This window comes from Sebastes fasciatus, chromosome 5, assembly GCF_043250625.1.
Source record: "Sebastes fasciatus isolate fSebFas1 chromosome 5, fSebFas1.pri, whole genome shotgun sequence".
NCBI classification, from domain to species: domain Eukaryota; kingdom Metazoa; phylum Chordata; class Actinopteri; order Perciformes; family Sebastidae; genus Sebastes; species Sebastes fasciatus.
In genome coordinates, this window is record NC_133799.1 from 28,693,031 (window position 1) to 28,719,847 (window position 26,817).

Here is a 26,817-nt window from a genome sequence, read left to right on the forward strand (position 1 = left end):
GGAGGACCGAGGACTGCAGATTTATAAGCCGTTGTTAAGATACATACATGAAATAAATCGCCGTCTGCAGACCATTTTCACACCAAAAAAGCTCCAACACAGGCAGACTAGAGCCGAAGGTGCGGGACACCGGAAAAAAACTAGGCTGACAGACACTCACCGAAGGTCCCAAACTGTCCGACGGCCAACTGTTGGTGTGTCAGGGCCTTAAGACGTAAATCTTTAAAAACAACCCTCAAATATATTGATTCATTTTTTAAAAAAAGCTCAGTAATTTCCTGCAACAGCTGGCTACTGTAATTGTTAGCAAATGGGAGGAAATGGTGCATTTGTTGGGGACTATTTTCAGCTGCGGATGAATCCACATTTGGTGCTCTAGTGAGTATTTGTGGCAGCAGGACGGTCAGCGTATGTAGGATTGAGTCAAAATACAGTGTGTGTGTTCATGGTACTGAAGGAACATGTCACCCAGTGCAACAGTGTGGCTCATTGACGTGTTTAGAACAGTTGTTGGACAAAAATAGATAAAATGTGTATTAATCCACCACTGAAAATAGACCCCAACAAATGGACTATTTATTTATGTTTCAGTAACGTTTGTTGAAAACTGCAGTGTGCTTTCAGAAATTACACAGCGTTACTTAAAAGTGAAAGTACATGTTTGTGAGTTCTTTTTAAAAATGTACTTCTTCAAAACCAGTGGGCTTAAAGCTGAGTGCCACAATCAGAGAGTATTGTGAGACAGACTTATATATTGTTGGTTTTGGTCTTTTCATGGGATGTTGACAATATGGAAAATATACAGTAGATGATCACCAGCCTCATCCAGTAATGTTCGCCCCCAGCCCAAATAAGAAAAACAACAAATGAAAACGCATTCATGTAGTAAACTGGAACCTGTGAAAGAAACATCCACATCACTTTCTCAAGTAAGAAAAGAGAGATAGCACTATAATATATGGATGTAATCTAAAAAGCAAAGTCCGGACACGACATGAAAAGCTTTCTTTCAAAAACACCACATCAAAACATGCTCAGTCAATATCGTCCTTCACTTCTTCGCTGCACAATTAAAAATTGGATGAAAGCTTTGTTTTTTTGTCATTTAAGCGCGATGCTCATCACGTCTTGAATCTGACACAACACAGAAGCACATCTGTTATGCTGCACAGCAAAGACTCGAGAACATGGTATAGTATCACAATCTTAAATATAGCATTTTGTTACACAGATTTTGAATGCAAAAACCTACTGTAGGTTCAATCCACCTGAACTGCAGAGAAACAGTGAGTTATAATATATGATAAAGGCACTGTAGCGGTCAATAGCTGAGTAATATTTCCTTCCATGAATAATACTGTCTACACATATATGTGTACTAAGTGTACTATACCTGCTAACTGTCTACCAAGTCAAAACACAGAAAAATCTATAAATTCAAAGCAAAGATACACAAACACTGTGCGCCATCAACTTGAAAACAGCTCATCTAGTCTCCCATAATTGATTTCTCAGAGGAAACAGGTTCCAGATAAGCATTAGCACAGCACAGCAATCAGTAACTGGGCATCACTAAACCTATGCTAACAAACAGGGAAATATACAGCATAACTTCCTCCACATTTTGCAATATCACAGCATACAGCATATAAGAATAAAAGTAACTTGCACATATGATACAAAAAATATGTTAAATATAAATACCATTTTATCTATTTCAAAGTATGTTGTTAAATCCCTTTTTATCTAGTTTTTTTTTTTTTCTTTTTTACAGTAACAACGTCATTTAAAGTGGTTTATAAATCTGTAGAACTGTACCATTGTCATAAAATACATAAATTCTAGTTGAGGTCTATTTACATTCACACAAAGACATAAAAACAACAATCCGACAAATAAATAGCTTTTACAGTCTAGTGCTCCAGATGTGCGCTAGTGCACTGTGCAACATGTTGCATGCAGAGCCACTGATGGCAATACGGGCGCGTTCCATTGAACGGAGAAAGTTTCATTTTATACGAATTGTTATTTTGTACCTATACTGCCCAACATTCAAGAGACCAGTGGTGTTGAAGTAAGAGCAAGAATAACATGAACGTCAAAACTCTTAATGAATGGAACAAATCCTTCAGGTGATAGTATAACAAAATGAATCGAGGAGCATTAAGTGCATGAGAGGCGATTAAAGTTTTTTTGTACTGGCTGCTCATAAAGAACAATAAATGCTTGAAAATGAGCCTACAGGTGTCACAGGGGTAGGGGAAGGTAGTTTAGACTGGTCTATAGTGTAAAGTGGAGACTCGCCACTAATTAATTATTTTATGAATGGCTTAGCATATGAAAATACGAGCAAAAGTAACACAAACACAACATTTTATCACGAAACAGACCAGTAGAGACTTGAAGGACACCACTAATCTAGAGTTACGATACTGTCATCATATGGAACTAGAAAACCTGAGGGGTCTACTAAACAATGCTCCAAACTTGCACAAAATTTTGGGGAGGAAAAACTGGCACGGCCATTTTCAAAGGGGTCCCTTGACCTCTAACCTCAAGATATGTGAATGAAAATAGGTTCTATGGGTACCCACGAGTCTCCCCTTTACAGACATGCCCACCTTATAATAATCACGTGACATTTTTGGCAAGTTATAGTCAAGTCAGCACACTGACACACTGACAGCTGATGTTGCCTGTTGGGCTGCAGTTTGCCATGTTATAATTTGAGCATATTTTTTTATGTTAAATGCAGTACCTGTGTGTTTCTGGACAATATTTGTCATTGTTTTGTGTTTTTAATTGATTTCCTATAATAAATATATACATACATTTGCATAAAACAAGCATATTTGCCCACTCCCATGTTGATAAAAGTATTAAATACTTGACAAATCTCCCTTTAAGGTACATTTTGAACAGATAAAAACTGTGCGATTAATTTACGATTAATCACGATTAAATATTTTAATCTATATCTACTTTAATATATATATACTGTATATATTAAAGGACACTGTTGAAGCCACATTTATTGTGTACTTGTTATCGGTGCTTTTGTAAAAGGGGAGAAAGTATTTGTTGGTTGTGAGTAAGATGTGGAGGAGGACCCCCAAAGCTAAATCTTGTCTATGATAAACACAAAAGGCAACAGAAGATGTGACCTCACTGTCCGCCCATACTAAAGCCTGTAACTTTGAAAATAATTAATATCAAGGGGGCAAGTTTAATGTGAATGGTGAGTGGGATATTGTGAACAAAAATTAGACTGAAGTCAACAAGTTAACATGTAAATTAGGCAGCCCATGTGGCATTCTGCAGATAATTTGTACCGTACAAAGTTAGGAGGTACCTAACGTTCAACAATCAGGCTCTGTGGTTTGGTCACCTGCTCAGGACGTCGTCAAAATGACAAACATGAACGGCAGCCAGTGAATGTTCCTCAGACGGTGGAGACGTTGCTGGGTGTGAGGGTGTGTGTCTCTGAGGCCGGCTGGTCTTTGGGGCTGGATTTGTCCAGGACGGAGATCTGAGTGACCGTGCTGCTCTCAGTGAACAACGTACGCCGTCGTTTACTGTAGCTCAGGTAACTCTGAGTCTGCCACCCCCAAAACCTCTTCTTCAGTTCAGCTTGCACCTGAAGACACACACACACACACACACACACACACACACACACACACACACACACACACACCAACATCCGCGCATTAAAACACACAGAAATAAAACTTAAGTTTTATAGTTAGATAGCTCCAGAGACCAGATCGAATTATGTTCTTGTCTGAAAGGTACATTATTGGTCTGAACTGGACTTTTCCCCTCCATGTCCATAAAAAAAAAACATACTGGTAGATTTGTAGATTTCAGCCCATTAAAATTCAGATAGATACTCTCTCACTTTCCAAAACGTACCATAGCTTTTTAGCTTGATTTCCCATCTGTCAGTGACGTATAAAAAAACAATATTTCTTTTGTTTTCTTCTCTTTTTAATAAGAAAAGGAATTATTTCCGTGGTGTTTTCACTTGTTTAGCCTGATTAGATGTCTTCTCTTTCAACCTGATGAGGAATCTAATCAACCAGACAAAGTGAAATCACCTGTGTGGGTGTGCAGGGCCTTCAGAAAGGTTGCTTTTGAGTAGCCAGACATCAGATTGTCCTTTACACTTGTGCCTCACTAGGGACATGCTTATTTTTTTAATTTTTAATTTTTTGATTATTTTGGCTGTGTTAATGCATATGGCATAAATTTGGCCAGGTTTTTTTTTTCTTTTTTTTTCGAATTTTGGAATTTCAACCTCAGTTCCTGTGTAGCAGCAAAATACAGACAGACCCCTAAGGACAAAAAAGTCCCCATTGAAACCCATTAAATCCACAATTTTTGATCCCACGGACATTACAGCATAAAATCATGTATTCTACAGTATGATATCTGGCTTTTAATCAGGAGCTCTGGCATCAAAATCATGATTTTTACTCTTTTCCACCAGATAGGCCCTTTTCACAGCAGCCATTCTGACATTTCATTGCAGGGTAAACACAGGTGTAATTAATAACCTTGATTATAACCCTGTTCCACTGAGGTGTTACATGGTCCTAGTATTGTGCATGCTGGCTCACTGGAATGGCTGTGAGACAAAATAGAACAGGACCATAATGAATTTGATCAATTACACCTGTTTACCCTGCAATTACATGTCAAAATGTCTGCTGTGAAAAAAGTCTATTGAGCCATTTTCTCATGTTTGCTCTATGGGGAACATACAAATACACTAAAAAAAATCCTGGTTTCCTGCACAAAAAAGTAAAAATGCATCAAAATCCACATTGTTGCTATTGTCATTGACATATCCCAGACTGTGATTTTTTTTTTTTTTTCATTAAAAAATAGTGGCATTATGTAAACAAACTGTCATTTGAAGGGTTAAAAGTGGCAAATGTAGTGCATTATTTAGGCCTACTTACCTCGCCATTCAAGAAACAGTAGAGCAGGGCTACAACGAATCCCTTCAGAGCAGAAAAATAATATCCCAAACTGTTAGATATTAAATATTAAAAAAATGTAGTGTACATTCTGAGCAAACTTGTCTGACACTGAGTCGTGAAAAATGTTTATATATTTAACATACCCATTTAATCTTAATCTCCTTACTTTAATTTGTATCTGTGTTGTGTGTTTTACCTGAAAGGATCCCAGGCCGAGCTCTATGAAGATTCGGGCCTCTGCTCCCGTGTTTTCAGGCAGGAAGGCAAACACCATGTAGTGCATCCCAAACAGAGGGATGAGGAGCAGGGTGGATTTGGCCAGCCTCCTGCACACATTGTAAAAAATAAAAGACCCATATAGTCAGTATCTGAAGGCCATTTATGTGTGTATGTGTTTATCCATGTTGTCATGTGGAGGGATATTTATTCTCCTCTCACTTGAAGTGACTGGTGTCGTTGCCACCGACGCCGGGAGATGTCAGCTTCTGGACCAGAATACGGATCACATTGATGAAGATGATGAAGTTCACCTACATGGAACAAACAAAGAGACGTCAAGAAAAAAGTGAAGGAACCACCACAGTATTTGGGTCACAACTGCAGACATTTTTATTTACTGCCCTGCTGTTGTACTATCACATGAAACCTGCAGTCATTGTGGTACAGGGGAATTTACTGTTCCAAATTAGGGAGAACAAGGGGGAAATTTAAAAAAAGTTAGAATAATAGAGAGAGTTTAAGGGTACACCTTAAACTCAAATAACAGCAGGTCCCTACTGGAACATGTGCCCAAGAGGGTTTAATAGGTCTGCTGATCAATGCCTGAGTACCGCATCCCAGTGAGTGTCTCTAATGGAGCCGCTTAATGGAGAATGTCTTCAGAACTAATAAAGCCGCCTACACATGATCAGCAGTAAAGTTGCTCTGCGCTGGCTGTGCCATTGTTTTCCTATGGAGAGAGTAGTGCCGTTCGACTAGGTGGAAGCCCTAACCTTGGCGTGGCGCACCGCTCGAAATCGCCACGAGTGCTGTGCTCAAAGTTCAAATTATTTCAACTTTGACCTCGGTTGCTGCTGACCTTTCAAAGTGCAACCAATGAGAACAGCTGCAGCTGTTGTTGTTGTTGTCTAGAAACAGTGGATGGCGTTACTTGCGTTCTTTTTGGGGAGATATTTTACCTGCTGCCTCTGCAAGGCTCTGCGCCCTACCTTGCGGTGAGTGAAGAGCAAATATCTTATCATGTGAAGGCAGCTCAACTCAATAGGTCCAGTTACATTTGACTTTGTACTTCCGTTACAAAACAAAGCTCTTTGCAAATTACCAAAAACTGCAGGGATATACTGTACCCCGAAAGATCATAATTTAAAAGATTATTTAATTATAAATTATGATTATAAATAATTATATTTGTATATATATGTGGAAAATAAAATAAAAAATAAACTACAACTTAATCTCTAGAAAAATGTATTGATGGCACAGAGGCAAAACCATTGGCCACCACTGCAGAGATTGCGGTTCAATCCAAGACAACAGTACCTCCTGTTTGGTCTTACGTGTTCATAGGTGGGAAGCCGGTGAGGGATGATGTTCTAATGATTCTACTAATACTATGCCCTCCCACCTGCATGGAGGGGGTTGCGAACATGAGTATTGGAGGAGGAATGCAGCCCCCCCAGTCTAGCCCCGACTGAAATAAAACTTTTATGGAAGCAGAAAGCTCTGTAACTCAAACAAACAATACAAAATTACACCCACAGGGAAACAAGGAAGTGCACTGATTAGCTGCTGGAGTTAACTGCCAACGACAGCAACAAACAACAAACTTGTCCGTGCACTGGCCAACTTTCCCTGCTTCAATGTTGGAAATGCATCAACTTTCCTTGACGTGTTATTGTTGAATCTGATGTGAACATAGAATAAGAGTGTAAAGTAGCTGGTGCAGAGTCAAAGAGTCATAGAGGTCTGATCCAAGATTGAGGACTCTTATAATTCCTCTTTAGCTCCCACTGTAACTACTCTGTACTCACCAGTAGTGATGCAGTTATTGGCGCTTTTATGATCCACCAGATGAAAGCTACATCTGTGTCATCCCAGCACCTGAGACACACAACAGACAGTAATTAGATAAACAAGGCCGTCACAGAAGCACAATTTTGTTCATCTCATCACGAAACACACGACAACTCACTAACCGCAGCTAGAGTGCTGTGTTGGAAATAGCAGAAGCAAATCCCTCGATTAACTAAGATTAGCTTTTATTTGTCATCTTTAATTTCTTCTGTATTCTGGTAAAACAACTGTGCCTCATGCACTTCACAATCAGTGAATACATCACAGTGATGTATTACAACGAGCGTCGCGCAGAGCAAATGACGTAGGAAGGTCTGTTATTGAAAGTTACCTGGTATAATTATGAATAAAAAGAGCGAGAAAGTCCTCTAAGGGCGGTTGGGAGGGCTGGTAGATGGGTCCAAAAAACACAGGACTTTCACCCAGGACGCCGCTGTTCGTGTCCCATGTGAAACCAAAAGTAAATGTTAAGTTTAACAAAATCCGCTAAGGGTGGTTGTTTTTTATTTACGCTAGCTACGTTGTAATGGTTGTTACAGCCCCCTTCCACTAAAACTGGTGTTCCAATACAACGAAACTGCATTGTGAATTATGTTTCGAGGGAAACATTTTGTCCACGATTACGTTTGTTTTTGACGTTTCAGAAATACGCTTCTAATGATAAGTCCACATGAGGAGGAGGTCGGGCTGGTGGATGGGTCAAACATACACAGGACTTTCACCCAGGAGATCACTGTCTGTGTCCCGTGTGAAACCAAAAGTCAACGTCTTCAACAATTATTTTAATTTACATCCATAGCTTAAATAATGTAATAAATGTCATTTTAAGCCAAACCATGAAGTTTTTTTACTAAACCTAACAAAGTAGTTTTGTTGCATTTTGGAATGTTAACCACATGTTTAAAACTGCGACCGTAATCTGGGAGAAATCATGACGTTACGTTGTTACGTTACGTTGTTACGTTACGTTGTTACGTTACGTTGTTACGTTACGTTGTTACGTTACAATGTTATTTTACAATGTTACGTTACAGTGTTACGATGTTATGTTATGTTGTTAGATTGTCACAGTTGTTACTGTTGACAGGTTAGGTTATTAGGTTACGTTGTTAGGTTATGTGGTTAGGTTAAGTTTACATTACAATGTTACGTTACGATGTTACGTTACGATGTTACGTTGACACAGTTGTTACTGTTGACAGGTTAGGTTATTAGGTTACGTTGTTAGGTTATGTGGTTAGGTTAAGTTTACATTACAATGTTACGTTACGATGTTACGTTACGATGTTACGTTACGATGTTACGTTACGATGTTACGTTGACACAGTTGTTACTGTTGACAGGTTACGTTATTAGGTTACGTTGTTAGGTTATGTGGTTAGGTTAAGTTTTTATGGTTGTTATGGTTGTTAGGTTACGTTGTTATGTTACATTGTTACGTTGTTATAGTTGGTGCTGTTTATAGGTTACGTTGTTACGGTTGTTGCAGTTGTTAGGTTACGTTGTTACATTACGTTGTTACGGTGTTTACAGTTGTTACGATTGTTACGTTATTATTTTAACACAAACCATTAACTTTTTTCTAACCTTAACCATGTACTTTTATTGCCTAAACCTAACCAACTGTTTCACAACGTTAACCATGTGGTATTGTGTGTTTCTGCAAGCGTGATACGAGGCTGATATAAAACATATTTTTGGTTCAGAAACATTGACATTCAATGCATCCCTTGGTTTGCAGAAACGTACAATGCCAACATTTTTTCTGGTGACTGGGTTGGAACTTGGATATTTTTCTTCCATTTTACCAACATAATCCTCTATGCCATATACACAATAGTTCTTTGCACCTAAACCAGCTTTTTGATGCCCATCATGTCCCACATACAAGGGGGTTGGATACATAACTTGATGTCAGTGGGTGTTATTGGGAGGATACTTGAGAATGCCTATTGAAGTTTCCACATTTTTCCTCAGATTTTCTCTGATATTCTACTGCAGATGCTCACCCCTTGTTATCGTAGAAGTTTCGAGTGAGGATCCACGCCGTTATTATTGTTGTTGGGAGACCTGGGAGGCACAAACAGAGTGACCTGATCATTAGGAACGCACAGCTCTAACAAGAGACAGAGAGAGGAGGGAAGAAAGAAAGTGAAAGTAAACAGAGAAAGGTGAAAGAGAAGGGTCGCCCACCCACCCCAGCCGATGAGTATGTACCACCAGAAGTATTTCTTCTGGAAAACAAAGGTGAGAGCGAGTAGCGTCTGCAGATACATGCCCTCCACCAGCAACCAGAAGTAGTTGGCCAGGATGCTGAACTGGAAGAAGGCCACCGCTGATTTACAGGATGTCTGTGGGACAAAACCAACAAAAGCCACAAGATGAGTCCGAGGATACCATTTGTCTGGAGTGGTCATGATGGTAATGGCCTCTCTTATGGGTCACAGGGAGGTCTGTAATGATGATGCCTTTGAGGACAAAGAATGTTATATAAAGAAAGCCAAAAAGTCTCTGCCTGGTCGGACACAATACAGTAGTTAACCCTCTGAGACCCGCCCGCGATCCCGACTGACTTTACTATCTTTCAGAGGCTTTAGCAGGTTTAGTTTTAGAGCGAGAGTGAAGATAAAGATATCATATGAAACTAAAAATCCAATGAATCCATTGGTAACAACCATGGCATTGCCATTTTTGTAGGTATCCCTTGACCTCTTACCTCAAGATATGTGAATGAAAATGGTTTCTATAGGTACCCACCACCCAATTGTATTCATGTGTGATGATGTTAGTCCCCATAGTAGCCATTTCATTGTATTGAGACAATTGGAATTTGAATTCACTGTATAAAATGACCTGTGGTGACCTCTAGGATAATCACAGCCTCATGAAACGTCACAGCCACACACTAGAGATCTAGAGCATTCAGAGGATGAATGGCTTTCCTAGCTAGATTAACAATAAGGGGTTTCCTGAGCAGTATCCAGAACAGAAGTGCTCGCCATCCAATCGCCAAAAAATGCAATTCTTGCATTACTTCTATCATAATGCTCTAAGCCCTTATACACTTTCACAATTTATTTTCATTAATAAATTAATTATTTCATTTTTATTTCTGATTTATGACTAGAACAACTTGACACACAGTGCTGAGCTGCTGATGTACACCACTTCTATGTGACATATACTGTTGACCTGCTATCTCCCCCTAAGGACCCCCTGTACGCCCCTAAAAAAGACAAAAACAGGTCTATTGTGGGTCTCAGAGGGTTATTGTTGCTAAGTCTGTCACTTTAGATTACTACAGGTTACAAAAATGATGGCAGATTCATAGTCAATCAGTGACTTCCAGCCTGTCTGTCTGTGTGCCATTTGGTGCTGGCAGCTGTACAGTGTAAGTAATGAGTAATTGATTACTGATTAATAGATTTTCCAAGTATTTTGATGGCTACTTTACTTTCACTTTCACTTTCATTCTTAACCCTTTTCCAACGCCATCCCCTCTTCAATTTATCATTTTTCCTTTCACTATTTTTGTTTCCCTCTGTTTTTATATTAATAAAAAAACATGGTTTGGATTCTGCACAAGACCTTTCTCTCATCTTCCTCTCTCTCTCTTTCTCGTAGCCCTTTTCACCCAAATGAGTCACGCGGATGCCAGTCCCTCGTAGCCACACAAGAGGGACACTTACCTTCACTCCAGGCAGCAACGTAGGCAGAAAAAAATAGTCAGAGAAACACTCGTCATTAATGCTCTCACAGGCTCCACTCCGCCACTTCCAGCATCTTAATCCCACTTCTCCCTGCTCGCTATGATAACAAGCTCTTCTGAGTTTGTGTGATTCATGCCCAGAAAACAAAATGCAGGTTATCGTCCACCCACCATCCGACTGTATTAGCATGACAGAAGTCATTTAGTTTCAAAGTTATTGTTTGTTCCTTCTTCTGTCCGTCCTTTTTCGTTACATCCCTCATAAGATCATTAAATATTGTCATATTTTCCTTTATGCTTTCTTCCCACCTTATGTTTTCCTTATCTCCTTCTTCCCTCTCTGTTTTCCTTCTTTCCATCCTACTCTGTCATTTCTTCTTTCTTTCCTTTTCATTTGTCAATGTATCTGAAAGCATGACACTCCTTAAGACTCATTACGGTTTTCACCCAACAACAAAGCCTCACTCTACCGGTCTTCACTCTCAGTATTTTTTCTTTCGATACTTAAGTGTACTGCTACATGTGTCTAAGATGGATTTTGAATACAGGACGAGACTACATCCAGTACAAATGGAACTTTTGCTTTTGTAAAGGATATGAGTCCTTCACTGGTAAACATAAGCCCACTAATGGAGCTGTAGTGGGGTTTCACACTCACAGTAGACATGAAGCAGTGGTCCAGGTTTTCATCAGAAAAAAGAACGCCATCTTTAATGAAGACGGCACTCGCTCTCAGGATGAAGGAGAAGAACAAGTTGATGTGGATGTAGTTCCTGGTGCAGTGAAACTTCCTGTAGAGCAGAGAAAAAACTTTCCTGAGCGATTTCTTCAAAGGAAATCGTGTTTATTGAGTTGAATTTAGCAAGTACCTTTTGGGGGGTTGGGGTTATATGTCTGTGATATTATGTTATATGTTTATATGTGACCCTGATAGCGTCGTAACCATCAAGATGAAGTCACAAAACTTTATGGATTTATAGCTGAGATCAAAATGACAGTCGAGTACGAAGATGGGTGTCGTCCGAGCAAAGGTGCTGGAAGTAGGGGGGTAGGAAGAGGGGAAGGCGCCATTGGACCCCCCACTTTACACCTTTGGCCCGATTTGGTGTTGCAGTTGGTGTGATCCAATCGTAAGATGGTCTCTAGTTTCTGTGCTTTCCAAAACCATTACAATTTACTGTTGACTAAATAAATTCAGTTACATGATGTGACAACGCTCTGCTTAAGGTTTGGCTAGGTTTAGGCAGGAAAACGACTCGGTTAGATTTGGGGAAAGATCATGGGTTGGGTTAAAATAAGTGCCTTGTTAAGATAAGGGACAAATCATGTTTCATAATCACTACAACCACTAGAAGGCACTGTCACTTGAATGTGAACATATGTCGTCTTGGCAAGTCCACAGTACTAAGTCAACTACATGACACATCCTTGTAAAGGTCGCAGTTCAGTTAAATTTAGGCACCAAAACTTTTAGGCGCCAAAACTACTTTGTTAGGTTTAGGAAAACATCATGGTTTCGGCTAAAATAAGTATGTGAATCCCGGAATTTATCTCAGGGGGAGTGTTGTGTAGTAAAGTGGGTGTATTGGAGATATACCCTTCTGTGTTTTGGGGCATGTGCTGAAATGCCTACCTCTGTGGTTGCTCTTGGGAGGACATCCCGTTCTCATTCCCATGGGGTCAAATACTAAAGCTTTGTCACGGCTGTCAACATTGTGTACTGCTGCACAAGGCACCCTTTTAACACCGGTAAAGACGCACAGGGCGGGTGAGAGCATAGGTGGATGAGTCCAACAAACACAGGACTTTCAACCAGGAGACCGCTGTTCGTGTCCTGTGTGTTAAGTTTCACTTTCACGTTACAGTCAACTGTTCTTCGTGTCCTGTGTTCACAACGTTCATTGTCATTTCACTGTACAAATGTAGTAGTTTGAAGCCCAACCATGTAGTTCTTTCCTATACCTAACTATAGTAGTTTTGTTGCCTAATCCTAAAGTGACGCCAAGGGGTTTGACAAAATTATGGGACAAGCTGGGATGAGAATGTGTTGGGGAGGACGGTCTTGGAAACAATGTTACCTGAACACAGTTAAGACAAAAATAGCCGATATGAGAGAGATGAGGGAGGTAGCGTAGCCAGCAGTGTACACCTGTTTGAAGTTGGAGAAGTATGTTGTCTGAAATGCAAGAAAAGACAAAACAGAATAAAAACCAATGTGGTAATGTGACGAGAAAACTTAAGCTGAAAAGTGACAGTCAGGATCTGCCACTAAACAAAGAATTTAGTGGTGTCAATAAATGTTGGCATTTGTATGAAAGTTAACTTTGATTTGTGTTAATTAGTTCAACATTTTGGGGGCGAGTCTTAAGTGACTGATTGTAGTGACAAGTTGTGTAGTGTCAACATAGCTTTAGCGAACTTTGGGGAGTGTTTGGATGATGAAACTCATATCATTTGTAAAGTCCTTGTGCTTGTGAACAACTTTAAAATTTGCTGGTAGTGTAATGCCTCATTCTTCACTTGCGCTTTATGCAATACATCTTTTTTAAGGCTTCAAGTCTATTTTCATTCAGCTTACACGGTTTGACTGGTGATCTGCACTTGTGATTTTGCGCTTTTCTCTTGAGCAAAGCACCTCCGTATGAACAGGCACTTAAACCATCCATCTCAACCTCCTCCTACAGACTTTCTGCACCCGTAGGACAACATCACTACTTCTTCTTTTAGAGAGGAAAGGAAAGAATATTTGCTCGACAGCAAAAGGTCACCTAACGGGAAAAAATAATATATGTTGTCATTTTTCCAGTGATGGAGGGTTCATGTAGATGTCTCAGAGATGGGGAGAAGTGTCAATCATCTGTTTTACCGCCTGCTTGAAATAGCATCTGTCATTTTATATTATTTGTATATAATTTATATATAATTTAGCTATTCAATCGTAATAAGCAAAATGATGGGCTGCAGTAGCTAGTAATTAAAGTCCCTTAGTGAGAATAGAGGGCATCATATGGAAAAATCTGTGCTAGCCAGTCTACAGCAGAGCAACTGTCTGATGAGTCCTCAAATATCTACCAGTAGTGATGCTGGAACTGATATAAAATATGCTTATTTATATATATATTTATATTTACGACAACCAGACAGACAAAAACTCCTAATGAGAATGGAGCCACATATGGCGAAGTTTGTTTCCCTGCAGAATAATTCGTAGAATTAATCGGCTAAAACGTCTACCTCTGTTTCCGTCTCTTCGTACTCTGTGAACTCGCAGGCCTCCTCATAGGACGGGTAGACCTCGGACCATCCATCCTCAGTGCAGTTCCTGTAGATGTAACCTAAAAATACACATAAACCTCTCAGTGGCAAGGACAGAAGAGACGGGCAATGACGAGAAACCAGGGGAGGCTGAGAAGGCACAAAAACTAATACGCAGAGACCAAATCTGATCCCAAAAACAGTGAAAAGTGAGAGATGTGGCACTTATCAGTCACCCAAGAGAAGTAGGGTAGTGGAAGAGTAAATAAATGACTCACACACAGGACTAAATTATATCAAGTATTTCAATTTGAGGGGAAGTCTGGACTTGGCAACACTGGAGGGACTTCAGGCAGTTGGCACTGAAATGTAAACAGAGAGATTAAAGACTCTTGATGGTTCCTCTCTTCCCTGGTTTTTGACCTGCACTGGTTTTTAGGTCAGTGCTGACATTTATGTAACCAAGAAAAAAAAAAAAAAAACACTGCCTCCTCTGATAGATTTTTCAGTTTTTGAGCTATCCTCTTTGAGATTTATGCCAAGAAAGACAGGAAATTGAAGTGAATGTAATTTTGTTGTTATCTTGGTTAGTGGATAAAAGAAGGTCCGGGTTTCGTTCCCTAGTCTGAGCCGGGCCTTTCTGTGTGGAGTTTGCATGTTCTCCCTGTGTTTGCGTATAGGTTTCCTCCGGGTTCTCCGGTTTCCTCCCCACCAAAAAATGTATCCAAGGTTGCATCAGGAAGAGCATCTGGCGTAAGACCCTGTGCCAAATCAATGTGCTGATCAATGATCCGCTGTGGAGTCCCCTAACGGGAGCAGCCAAAAGACGAACAACAACAATATGTTGGTAAATGGACTTGCATTTATATAGCGCTTTCCTAGTCTTCCGACCACTCAAAGCTCTTTACACTACATGTCAGCATTCACACACTGATGGCAGAGGCTGCTAAGTTTCCAACTTTGCCCATCAGGATCTAACTTAAATACTCACTCACTTAGGAGCAATTTGGGGTTAAGTGTCTTGCTCAAGGACACATCGACATGTGACCCAGAGCAGCCGGGGATCAAACCACCGACCTTCCGATTGGTGGACAACCTGCTCTATCCTCTGAGCCACAGCCGCCCAATACATCAATAGATCAATTATTACCATCCATGGCAGCTGGTTTCTCGCAATGTCACAAGAGGGATTAAGTATCACATGAAAATCCATCTTTTCAGGCTTCAAGTAATGTGTTCGTGACCTGCAAGCCAGATCACATCAGCATCCTCTGAGGAGCTACTGGCAGCTATGGACGTGGCTTAGGTGTGTGTGATGCGACACGTATACAGGCGACTAATCTAATCAACAATGGCATCTACTGAAGAGGTCAGCGTAGATGCTGCAATAGAACTATAACAGAACTGGAGAGTTCTGATGTTTCCGCTCTTCTCCCGACTGGCTTCGGCAAGAGGTTGATTAACAGATGGTTCATCCATTCACCTGCCAAGTATTTTTTTAAATTGCCTGCTCTTTTTCCAAACAGTTTTCAATGATGGCTTCTCAGATGGTTCTGTGTAACTAACCATCTGGCGAGTCAGGTTAGATAAATTAGGCCTACGTTTGAAAAAGGCTGCTAATTTCTGCTGAAGAAATAGTCCCCAAGACTGTCCACATTGAGGTCTGTGGATTATTCTGAAAAACTGAACACTGCTTCTAGAAATTTAATTAAAAATGTTCAATGCTGCTACTACCTCAATTGCATCGGGGTGGTAGCAGATGTTTTGAAGGGGGACACACTACATGGCATGTGGACACCCCCTGTCCTCATACTTTTGCTACGAGGCCGTTCTTCCTGGGTTGGAAGAGTTCCCTTAGTTCCAGTTAATAGAGATCTTCTCTAAACCACATAATGACGATTTAAACAATAGTGTGCTTCCAACTTTGTGTCAACAGTTTGAGGAAACCTTTTTCCTTTTTCAACATGAAAATAATAGAAATGGCTGGGACAACACAACAACTTGAAGGTGCAGTGTGTAGGATATGGCGGCATCTAGCAGTGAAGTTGCAGATTGCAACCAACTGAAACTTCTCCTGTGCACAGGAGAACTATGGTGGCTGATGAAAAAAAATGGAAAAACGCAAATGTAAAGCCAGTGTTTAGTTTATCCGTTCTGGGCTACTGTAGAAACATGGCTGACTCCGCTCTGTGTATAGTATACATATAGGAAGCGAATAATTGAGGCCATTTTCTTGTCTGTCTTGGATTATGGTGACGTTATCTATAGATATGCCTCAGCCTCCACCCTCAAACCCTTAGATTCAGTTTATCAGTCCGCCTTTAGATTTATTACCGGGGACAGTTATTCTTCTCATCACTGCATTTTGTATGAAAATGTTGGGTGGGCCTCTCTAATAGTAAGACGTGATAGGCATTGGGTTTTATTTATTTATAAAGCCCTTAATAACTTGCCGTCATACATCATGTCCTTATTAAATTGGTCCTATAGTCATTATTCGACTTGTTCAAGTGACTGGCTAAAGCTTGAAGTCCCGCGCGCAAACACAAAAGTTGGGGAACTGCTTTTGGTGTTCGTGCTGCAAAAACTTGGAACAGTTTACAAAACACATTCAAATTAAACACATTTGTTCTTCTAGGCGATTTTAAAACCATGATTACAAACTACTCCACTCTTGAATGTAACTGTTTTTAACATTGTTCTATTGTTGACTGGCTGACTGCTTCTTGTAATTCATTAATTATGTTCTGTGTGTATTTATTCTGTTTTATTGTACAGTTTGTTTTATTGTACTCCCGACATCATTGTAAATGAGGGCATGCCCTCAATGGTTCCTTTAGATTTAAATAAAGGTTGGAAATATAGATATAAACAGCTCATTCTCTTATTTTCAGGTTATTATACACTAAGGAAAACATACTTATTTATATTATATTCAATTTCTGCCAATAGATCACCCTAAACGCTACACACTGTTCCTCTTAAAGTGACATGACACCGAGAGACAACTTAATGCAGAAAGGAAAGATAATAAATAAGAGTTTTTTAGTAGAGATTTAAAGTCACTGAGGTAGCAAGATGGAATCCAACAGGAAAGCTGGTCTGGGGGCACTGACGGTAAATTTACTTTAGTCTAGACCAGGGGTTGCTAACAGACATTTGTTGCAGGATCTCAAAAATGTATTAATTTAAACCTACATGTTGCAGAGTCACTTTAAAGTCTAACCAACAAGAGACAGCAGACACATTGTTTGTTCCACAACATGCAAATACAGCATGATAGCTGATTAATGTTCCACTTTGTTGCCATGAATATGCAGCTTCACTGATGAAGTCTATTAGTTTTACTGGGTCACTGATGAATAATATGAATAAAAACACTTTGACACCACCTCCTATCTCTCTATGCAGACACAGCTATAACCACATGTATACACATGAGCACAGACACTCATGGTTTCTCAGAAGTGAAATAACGCCACTGCTCTTCATTAGGATTCAATAGGCTGCACTATAACTCCATCTGCCCGTTAATGATGTGAGCGGCTGGAGACGCACCTCCTATGAAGAGGAAGCACGACAAACACATGAACACTAGCACAACAACAAGCCTCGCCATTCACCAGACAGAGGTGAGGTCTTTGGAGTACCTTTTTTCCCACCTTTTTTAAGTTAGGTCTGGTTGGAAAGCAACCAAAAGGTCCCCATCTGGTTGGATAATTTAAGATGAAATTCACAATACAAGACAAAACTGAATGAATTATATGGGTGCAATGGATAGCGCTAATGAATAAATGACATTAGCAAGAAGCTACTGTTAAGCTGCCTGGAGCACAATCATTACTGTCTAATCTTTCCTACATCCTTTGTTCTGCAACAATTCCCAGCTGTTCTGCATTCACCTGTCACAATCTATATTTTAAATTATTAAATGTATTCTTTCTATATTGTAAAGTGCTTTGTGCTGGCAGACGAAGTGAATCAGTTTATCAGATGACATTTTGGATGATGACATTTGCACAGACGGTGGCTCTGAGGTGTCAAACAACCCCGTTGGGCTTTTGAAAGATGTTGGAACCTGTTCCGAAAACTTAAATGACGGACAAAAGTGTCAGAGTTGGTGTGTAAACGTGATTGACACAACGTGAGGTCGTATTTATTTTTAAACATGCGACAATTTTTAACAAAACATACGGACTAGGTGTGCAAAGGCCTTTATGCTGTGGAATTTTTGTGCTGGAAAGGATACTTTTATAATCTACATTTTCACCCAGATTGTCAGATTATTGATTTTCACCATTTACAAAAATAAGAAATTAAATAAACAACACTAAATGAAAGTTAATCAATGTGTAGGAACAGTCTATCAGACCTCCTGATGTTCCATGGAGCTGTGTTGAAACGTGTCCTGCATGCTCACACTCCTCACTCCTAGTTCTTGTCTTAATGGTGCTGCTACATCTGAGCTGAGAAACAGTGTGCAGCCACAGTAAACAGCAATCTTTTCTCAAACAACTTCAGTCCCTCGGGATGCTCTGATTCAAGGCGATGTGCACGTACACACGTTTTTCACACTGACACGTTCAGAGCCTGTACAACAGAGTTTGTACTGTTATGTATGTCCAATTAATTGTATTGCCAAACAGGGCCACTGCTCCTTCAATACAGCCGAGGTAGTTTGTTGGATCAATACTCTGCACAAACACCTTCTATTGACATCGGTAAAACCTCTGCATGGACATATTGGCAGTCTGATTTGGTTGCACTGAACACTTAATTGTAACAATTGGATTTAATGCATTTTATAGCGCTAAACTGGGCGTATAACCTCGAATGGTGCACTTGGAAAGCTAGCCGCCATGCTACAATTGTAGAAGTGAAGGAGAATTGTGAAGGAGGCTTTTAACATTAGTTCCCAGTGTATCCAAAAGTATAACAAAAATATGAGATATTTACTTTGTTCACTTTCCTAAAAAGCTCCAGGTAAAACTGTCAGTGGTCCGGTCAGGTGAAGGCTGATAAATGATGAATTTAAACGAGGCACATTGGCAGCCGTGTTCTCCCACCATGGCCTGAAGTTAGAATGACGGAGCTCACTCGGCTCACCGAGCTCTACGGCGGTCATGACGCACACCAAGGTCATCAGGTTTTCTGTGAGAATCCGTGTTTACAAGAAGGAGGATGAAAAGTTTACAGTGCAATAACAGATTTCAGTTTCATGATGTGAATACGTCTGTCTCGGCTCCTCAGCGCAGCACAGCCGAGCAGAGCGTGGGGGTTTGAGTCGTGGGTGGTTCTGCTGGTATCCAGCTGCATTAGCCTCAGTATAACGTGGCGCGCAGAGCCTGCAGGCCTGCAGCCGCAGCCTCGCTGGGTGAATGGTTGGATGCGAACGGAGGTTGAAGGCCGAGTCTCCGGGGAGGGCGCTAGTGCTCCTACCGCCATGCTTAACAAGCAGCGCCAATTCCTTCCTCATGCTCTTGGCTCTTACAGTGAACTCTTTGATTTTCCAATTCATTATTTTCTCCGCATGCAGCCTCCCGTTGGATAGGCTGGATCTAACCGCATCGCTACAATGCTTGACTTATCTGGACGTCTGTGGAGGAGGAAATCCAGTGGGGTCCAGGAACCCACTAGCACTGAGTTATGAGGTTATCAGCAGCAACCTCCGCCTCCTGATCCTCCTGAAGTCTAAGCTTAACTTTCACTGCTGTGTGGTTTTTTTTCGTCTTCTTCTTCTTCTCTGCTTTAGTGTCGTCTTTCATTCTCACTGCTGCTGGAAATCAGTCAAGTGCATCATTTCTACATCCAGCATCCCACATACTGAACATGCTCTCTGCCGCTGCTGACTCTTCTGTGAAAAGTAATTCAGCAACACTTACTGACATATTGGAAGAGTCTGGACTTCAACCATTGTGTTTCAACACAGGGACTTCATCAGGCTGTTATACAGAACGGCTAAGAGTACATATAAGAGTACATTATATCTATACAGGCTATGCTAGAGCCTGAAAATTTTAATTCACATATAGTTCTATTGTGGTGACAGTATGATGGGCATACAGTACAAAGTGCAAGACTGTGACACCAGAGACCAGGATTCTCATTCACCCTCCTGCCTGTAGTTAGGTTTAGGCAACTTCAGTTAAGGTTAGATAAAAGATTGTTGTTTTGGAGTTGATAAATGTTGTGTCTCAAGTCACGGACTCATCCTAGCTTGTCAGGAAGGAGGCTAAATGACACTTCAAAGTCAGGCTACATTTTGGCGAGGAAAAACTAGCATGGCCATCTTCATAGGGGTCCCTTGACCTTTGACCTCAAAATATGTGAATGAAAGTGGGATCTATATAATCTACCACGATTCTCCCCTTTTATTTTAAACTATTCTAAAAAGTGTTTCTGCATACTGGGGTCCCTAAACAGCCTTGAAATTGCCTAATTGGGCATCACTGTAAAGCTGACACTCTTGTGGATCCAAGGAGCCCAATCGTATTCATGTATGATGATGTTAGTCCCCATAGTAGCCATTTCCTTGTAGTGAGACCATTTTTTGGAAATTTGACCTCCCTGTATAAAATGACCTGTGGTGACCTTTAGGATAATCACAGCCTCATGAAACTTTACAGACACAAACTAGTGACCTAGAGCATTCAGAGGATGGATGGCTTGCCTAGGTAGATTGACAATAAGGGGGTTTCTGAGCAGTTTCCAGAACAGAAGTGCTCGTCAAAAAACTGTAGTTCTTACAGAAATCGCAAAATGTCTGTCGTTTTTGATACCAAATCACAGCATGACTTTTTCTATGGTGTTCATCAAGGTCTTGGTGCCTTAATGTGGTATTTTAAAGGGATTATTGATCATTTTTATCAATTCTGGAGTGGTAAAAAAATGGTTAAATTTAGCACCAAATATGTGTAACAAATGTTATCAACCCATAAATTGCTGCAACAACTTATGAGACATAATAGAGCATACAATACATAAGATTAACAAACAGTTTAATAAAGATCCCTTAAGTTTTGTTGTAACAAGTCGAATCTGAAGTTATGCAGGGGGTCAGGCTGTTTAGAATTTCACTGCCTCTTATTCCACTCCTCTACATTTCCACTGGGTCTCTGTTTATCATCATTTATCTTCCAAATGTCCAGAAACACATTCTTCTACCATTTTTTTTATCGTCTGGGTCTCTTTGTCAGCCGTTTGATGATACATGAGATATTCTGAGTGTATTTTGTTTTCTTCAGACCAGCCAGCTGGATGAGACGGGGGTCTAGAAGGTGGGGGGTCGTGTAAACAGGGAGGAGACTCTGCGGCCTCTTCAGACACAGAATACGAGTCCACGTGATGCGTGTAGAAAAACATCCAGTCTCCATAAAGCACTCAGTGAACGCATAACACCGGTTCTAAGAGATATCTAAATATAACCTGGACACTATGCTGAGCTGTAAACTGAAAGATGGATGAAGTTCATTATGCTGGATAAATGAAATCTGCCTATTTTATTTTTTTGGGGATTCTCAAAAAAGAAAATCAACTGAGAAATCACTCTTTCCTCTCGTTTCACAAACCCAAAAGTCCACATGGCCTTAAGACAGATTATTGACTGACAACATCAATGGAGGAAACAGCTGGGGCACAAGCAGGAGGATAAAAAGAATATCAGCAAGACTGTTGGCAGGATTATTAATAATTTCTCTACACTTCCTCAAACATATTTCTGTTGCCACAAAAATAAAATAAAAAGTGCAAATCTGGAAACAAAAAATCATTTAAATGCATAACAGTTAGAATTCCTCAAAGCATAAAATAACCGAGCAAAAATATAAACAATAAAGAGGCATAAAAAAGTACATCACATAACAAATTATAAGATAATAAAAAGGGATACAAGGAGCAGAAATTTGATATAAAACCAACTGTATTTTTGTTATAATGTCAAAATGTGAATGTGTATTTTTGGGAATGCTATAACACACAAAAAAGATGTATGTTTAATAGGGCTGTCAAAGTTAAAGGGACAATAACGCATTTCTGCAAATTTGTTTTAACGCCACTAAATTCTTTAACGCATTAACACAACTTGTTTTTAGGTTGTAGTGGGCTCAGTTTTAAAGCTAGAGTGAAGATACTGGCATCATTTGAAAAAAATAAATAAATAAATAAATAATGCTCCAAACTTATGCTAAATTTTGGTGAGGAAAAACAGGCATGGCCATTTTCAAAGGGATCCCTTGACCTCTGACCTCAAGATATGTGAATGTAAATGGGTTCCATGGGTACCCACGAGTCTCCTCTTTACAGACATGCCCACTTTATGATAATCACATGCATCCAGTAATAAATATATACATATATTTGCATAAAGCAGGCATATTTGCCCACTCCCATGTTGATAAGAGTATTAAATACTTGACAAATCTCCCTTTAAGGTACATTTTGAACAGATAAAAAAGGTTGATTAATTTGCAATTAATCGCGATTAACTACGGACAATCATGCAATTAATTGCCTTTAAATTTTTTAATCAATTGACGGTCCTAATTTTTACATATATAAATTACGACAAAAATGATTTTCTTTGGCGGTCCCCATGGAGACTGAGGGGTAGTAAGCAGCTTCTTAACTCACTCATGCCTCTAGGTGGCTGCATGTGACTCCAAATGTCATGTGAAAGGTGAGTTGAATTGATTTACCTTGGTTATTAGCAAACAGCTGGGACACGTTGGCACATGAGACGCTAACCACCTGTCCCACCTCGGCATGATACCAGCAACGGATATCGTCCCACGCTGTCGGACAACCTGAGACAAGAAGACGACATTTATCACACATTTATCACTTCAGCAGTTAATTATGAGTTACACTGATGAGCTCCCTGTACAGTTAGAGAGAACATAGTGTATTAAATATGGTCAGACACATTTAGTCTCTGAAGATGGTAGATTGATAAATATTATTTGTTTTGAAATGAGGGCTGGCCATGGCCTTTTTTTTTTCAGGCATGTGTATCAGTGCCGTTCTTTGCTCTTCTTTCAATGAAAAAATACTCTCCAGTTCTGATATAACTGATGCTGCAGCATCTACGCTAACGAACAGTTGTCTCTCCGTGTCGCCACATACTGTATACCTAAGCCAAACCTGTAGCTGCCAGTAGCTCCTCACGGGACGCTGATTGGTTTGTGATCTGGCTTGTCGGACACAAATGCATTACTTGAAGTGTGACAAGATGGATTGGATATGTGATACCTGAGATTCCCGTGTGATCTTGTGACATTGCGAGGAACCAGCTGCCGTGCAAGGTGACAAATGTTAACCTGTTTTAATTAACGGACCAGTGTGTAACAATTAGGGGATCTATTGGCAGAAATGGAATATTATAGGGCAATATATTTAGTGTATAATCAATTGATAATAAGAATCGTTGTGTTTTCGTTACCTTAGAATGAGCTGTTTATATCTACATAGGGAGCATGTTTTCTTCACAGAGTCCGACATGTTGCACCGCCATGTGTCAACAGTAGCCCAGAATGGACAAACCAAACTCTGTTAACTTTTCCAGCTTGGGCCGGAGTCGATAACGTTACTCGCTCCCGTCGCTGCCGCTCTCTCTCTCTTGCTTCACCATTCACTTCCCATGGACACACACACTCTAAGAACTGTCTCTAATCAAATTACTTGATTAAACAGAGATTTTTATTGAATATTTTCTCGTTTCTGTTATAACCTTGACTATGGACAAAGAGGTCGACCTTTCTTCTTTATGCACCACACTTAAAATTCAATCAGCGAGTGACTTGTTTGACCTTGAAAACCTCCTAATGCCACTGTACCTGCTAATATTAATTCACATACTTAATTAAGAATCGCTTTTATCGGTATAGAAACTCAGTCGTCTGATGTAATTTTCAAGGGGTTTCCCCCAGTCTGGGAAAATGAAGGGGCGTTTGATTTGGTGACGTGCTCATCCCTCCTCTCTGCCCACGCTCCGTCTCTGCTGCTCCCCTCACATGGCTGACAAGCTCTCCCTACAGCCTCCGTTGCTCCGAACGAGGGAGGTGTGGATGGAGCAGTAATGAGGAGCAACGCCTCATACATCAAAGCTGCTTGGCCCTGTGTCAAGTAAAACAGCAGCGCACGGAGACACACCACCACTCATTCATAATAAAACACAGCTTTTGGCTACTGCCGGAGGTTCTTCTGCCAAGGCTGTGATGAGGCAAACATCTCGCTGGATAAATGTGACTTTGAAATGACATTTTTGCCTTGCGTTTTAGCTGTTTCGCTATAGCGGTGTTGTACGTTAACACCGAGCTGCCGATGACATTTTCATCTGCTGTACCGTGTGAAATTGGTTATCAGGATGTTATTGTAAATGCCCTAATGGAACTCAGCCATCACGACATGTATACAGACTGTAACGGTATAAAAGGAGACTCTTGGTTTGTTTGAATCACAGTGTGTGAAAAGATCTCTGCAGGTGGAAGCAGTGATTTCCTTTCCATTAGGTGCTATTTAAAGCATGTAGCTCACAACCCTCTGACAGGATGATAGAGTGGATGAATGGACTGGTGCTTTTCTTCAGGTATTGATGGATGGATCTTTTTGTCCCATTAACAGTAAACATCCTGAGAACAAAGCCTATTTTCATGCTTTCAATAAATCTCCTCTCCGTGGTGTCGGTTACGCTGTTACGATCAGTGGTCTGTGTGACAGGCGGTTATGTGATGTTCTTCAACAGCATCATTATGCTCACGCATGCATGGGAGTCTCACGGCATGCTGTACAAGAACTAGCCCAAAAATGAACAATGCACCCCTCAAACAAAAAAAAAAGAAAATAATTATCTTTGAGTTTCTCTTTTGATTTTGAGTCATAATTTATGCATTTAAATACATGTGATTTTTGCTGCACTTTTGCTGTATTTACAGCATGTCGGCAGAATGGGAAGAACAGAAAAGCGGCTCGTTGTTATGACATTATTCCAAGGAGATTATCCACAATGGATTAACATTTAACTGAAACCACAATCTTTCACTAGCCTTATCCAAAGTGCTTTAGTTGTCTGAACCTGACCACAAGCGGGATTCTGAGAACCTGCCCGGTGTCAAAGCCCTGTACTTTGTGTATGCCCTCCATCCACCCTGACCACCTGTTTACGACTTTGTGCAGTCACCCGATTCAACTGTTATCAGGCCATTAAATAGGCGTTATCTGCTGCTGTAAGCACCATAGATGTGGATCATTAGGGGCCTTTTACACCTACTACGTTGTAAAAGTGAAAACGAAACTTAAAAGCAACATGTAAGTCTGAATGAAACATTACATTTTGATGATAAACAAAAAGGCTTCTTTAGGTTTAGGCAACAAAACCACTTGGTTGAGTTTAGAGAAAAACATTGCGTTTTGGCTTAAAATGACTATGTTTCTAAAGTGAAAGTGAAACTTAAGGTCAGTGAACACTAAGACAACTATAGACGTTGTTGGTTTCCTTTCAGGCTCTCTATACTACAGCACCTGACTTCCGCTTCTGCTCCTGTCATAATTATTACGGTTGCTAGAGGTCACTGTTGTGTTCTTTTATACCTTCTTTCGGTGATCTACCATGAGAATAGATGATAAAACCTACTAGTGGGTGTAGTAGGCCCCTTTTGACCCACATCTATGGCCTGACAACAGCTCCTACACTACAAAAAGTTTTTTGCCAGAGCACATAATCCAGGCAGTAATTGTTTTCCTTCAAAAAATATTTGGCAAAAAAAAACGTAATGAAATTTCTATGAGACAGGATTGGAAATCCTGCAGAGGTCCCAGATACGTGAAGCACGGCTGTCATTGAATGTGACTTGTTGGATTATCTCTCTGAAGCAGATATAGACAAAATCCAACCTGAGTGATACGTCTTCAAACTTTCTCCGGTGTGCTTCGTGGCTGTTATACAAGAATTCACCCCTCTGACATTTATGTGATCTACAGTATAATAAACATCAGGGACAAGTTATGAGGTGAGCTTTTTCATTTCCGAGAGGCAGACATAAGGCGGGTACGAGAATTAGATTGACCAAACGTCAATCTAAAAGGATGTCCTGTATTTCCTCTTCACCTGTGTGGTCATCTTATCTCAGTATTTTATTCCTCCTCTGGCTGCAACTCTCCATCTCACACTTTGCTCTCCAGTGTTTTCATGGTTCAATAAAAAACATTTGTCTTCCGTTTGTCATGTTGCATTGCTGCTGATGTAATATTGTTACAAATATTACAGGAGTAACGGTTCCACTTGGGATGTATGTACGACCCTTTAATAAACAATGTTATGTGATAAGGGAAAGCAGAGGTTGGCGGAGAAACAGAGAAGACGAGGAGGAAGATGTGAAATTCAGGACGGTGTTTAGTTTAACAGACAGATCATGGAAACATAAAGTTAATTTTATGTTCTGTTTAGACAGCAGACATCTCTACTCCCCGGATCTAATCTCCCTCCTGCTTCGCAAACCCAAACTGTACAGTCCTCCACTGATAATCCAAGCAAAACTGAATGTTGCATCTTGAGCTAATAAGGTAAAATAGCTAAAGACAATGTCCACATTTTGGTGAATATTTATTGGGCAACTTGTCTGCAGCAGGCGAGAGACAGAGTGGAGTAATAATGACAATATTTTCCTGAAGGAGAACGGCAACTTGTTCCTGGGAAATAAGACAGCCGGGTAGCAGTCGCCTTAAACTCCAAAAATGATTTCACATGCTTCTGTGCACCCGTCAGGTCTGCTTGACCTCACAGCACCTTTAACATACGTT

At 40.3% G+C, this 26,817-nt stretch overlaps 1 protein-coding gene across 4 annotated transcripts in view; it reads right to left on the reverse strand.

Moving 5' to 3' along the window:
* ghrhrb (growth hormone releasing hormone receptor b) overlaps positions 1-26,817 on the reverse strand; it is a 52,239-nt gene that overhangs the window by 7,258 nt on the left and 18,164 nt on the right. For 2 of the 4 annotated variants that reach the window (XR_012594018.1, XR_012594017.1), the window contains exons 3-13: positions 22,719-22,826; positions 14,005-14,105; positions 12,849-12,946; positions 11,429-11,561; positions 9,259-9,412; positions 9,071-9,131; positions 7,019-7,088; positions 5,427-5,518; positions 5,185-5,314; positions 4,968-5,009; positions 3,389-3,637 (exon numbers count right to left, since the gene is read on the reverse strand). Coding sequence is in view for 1 of the 4 variants with exons in the window: in XM_074636313.1 (XP_074492414.1) it covers positions 3,443-3,637; positions 4,968-5,009; positions 5,185-5,314; positions 5,427-5,518; positions 7,019-7,088; positions 9,071-9,131; positions 9,259-9,412; positions 11,429-11,561; positions 12,849-12,946; positions 14,005-14,105; positions 22,719-22,826 (1,184 nt within the window). In the remaining 3 variants the exon portion in view is untranslated. The other 2 variants (XR_012594016.1, XM_074636313.1) reach the window with 2 other exon arrangements.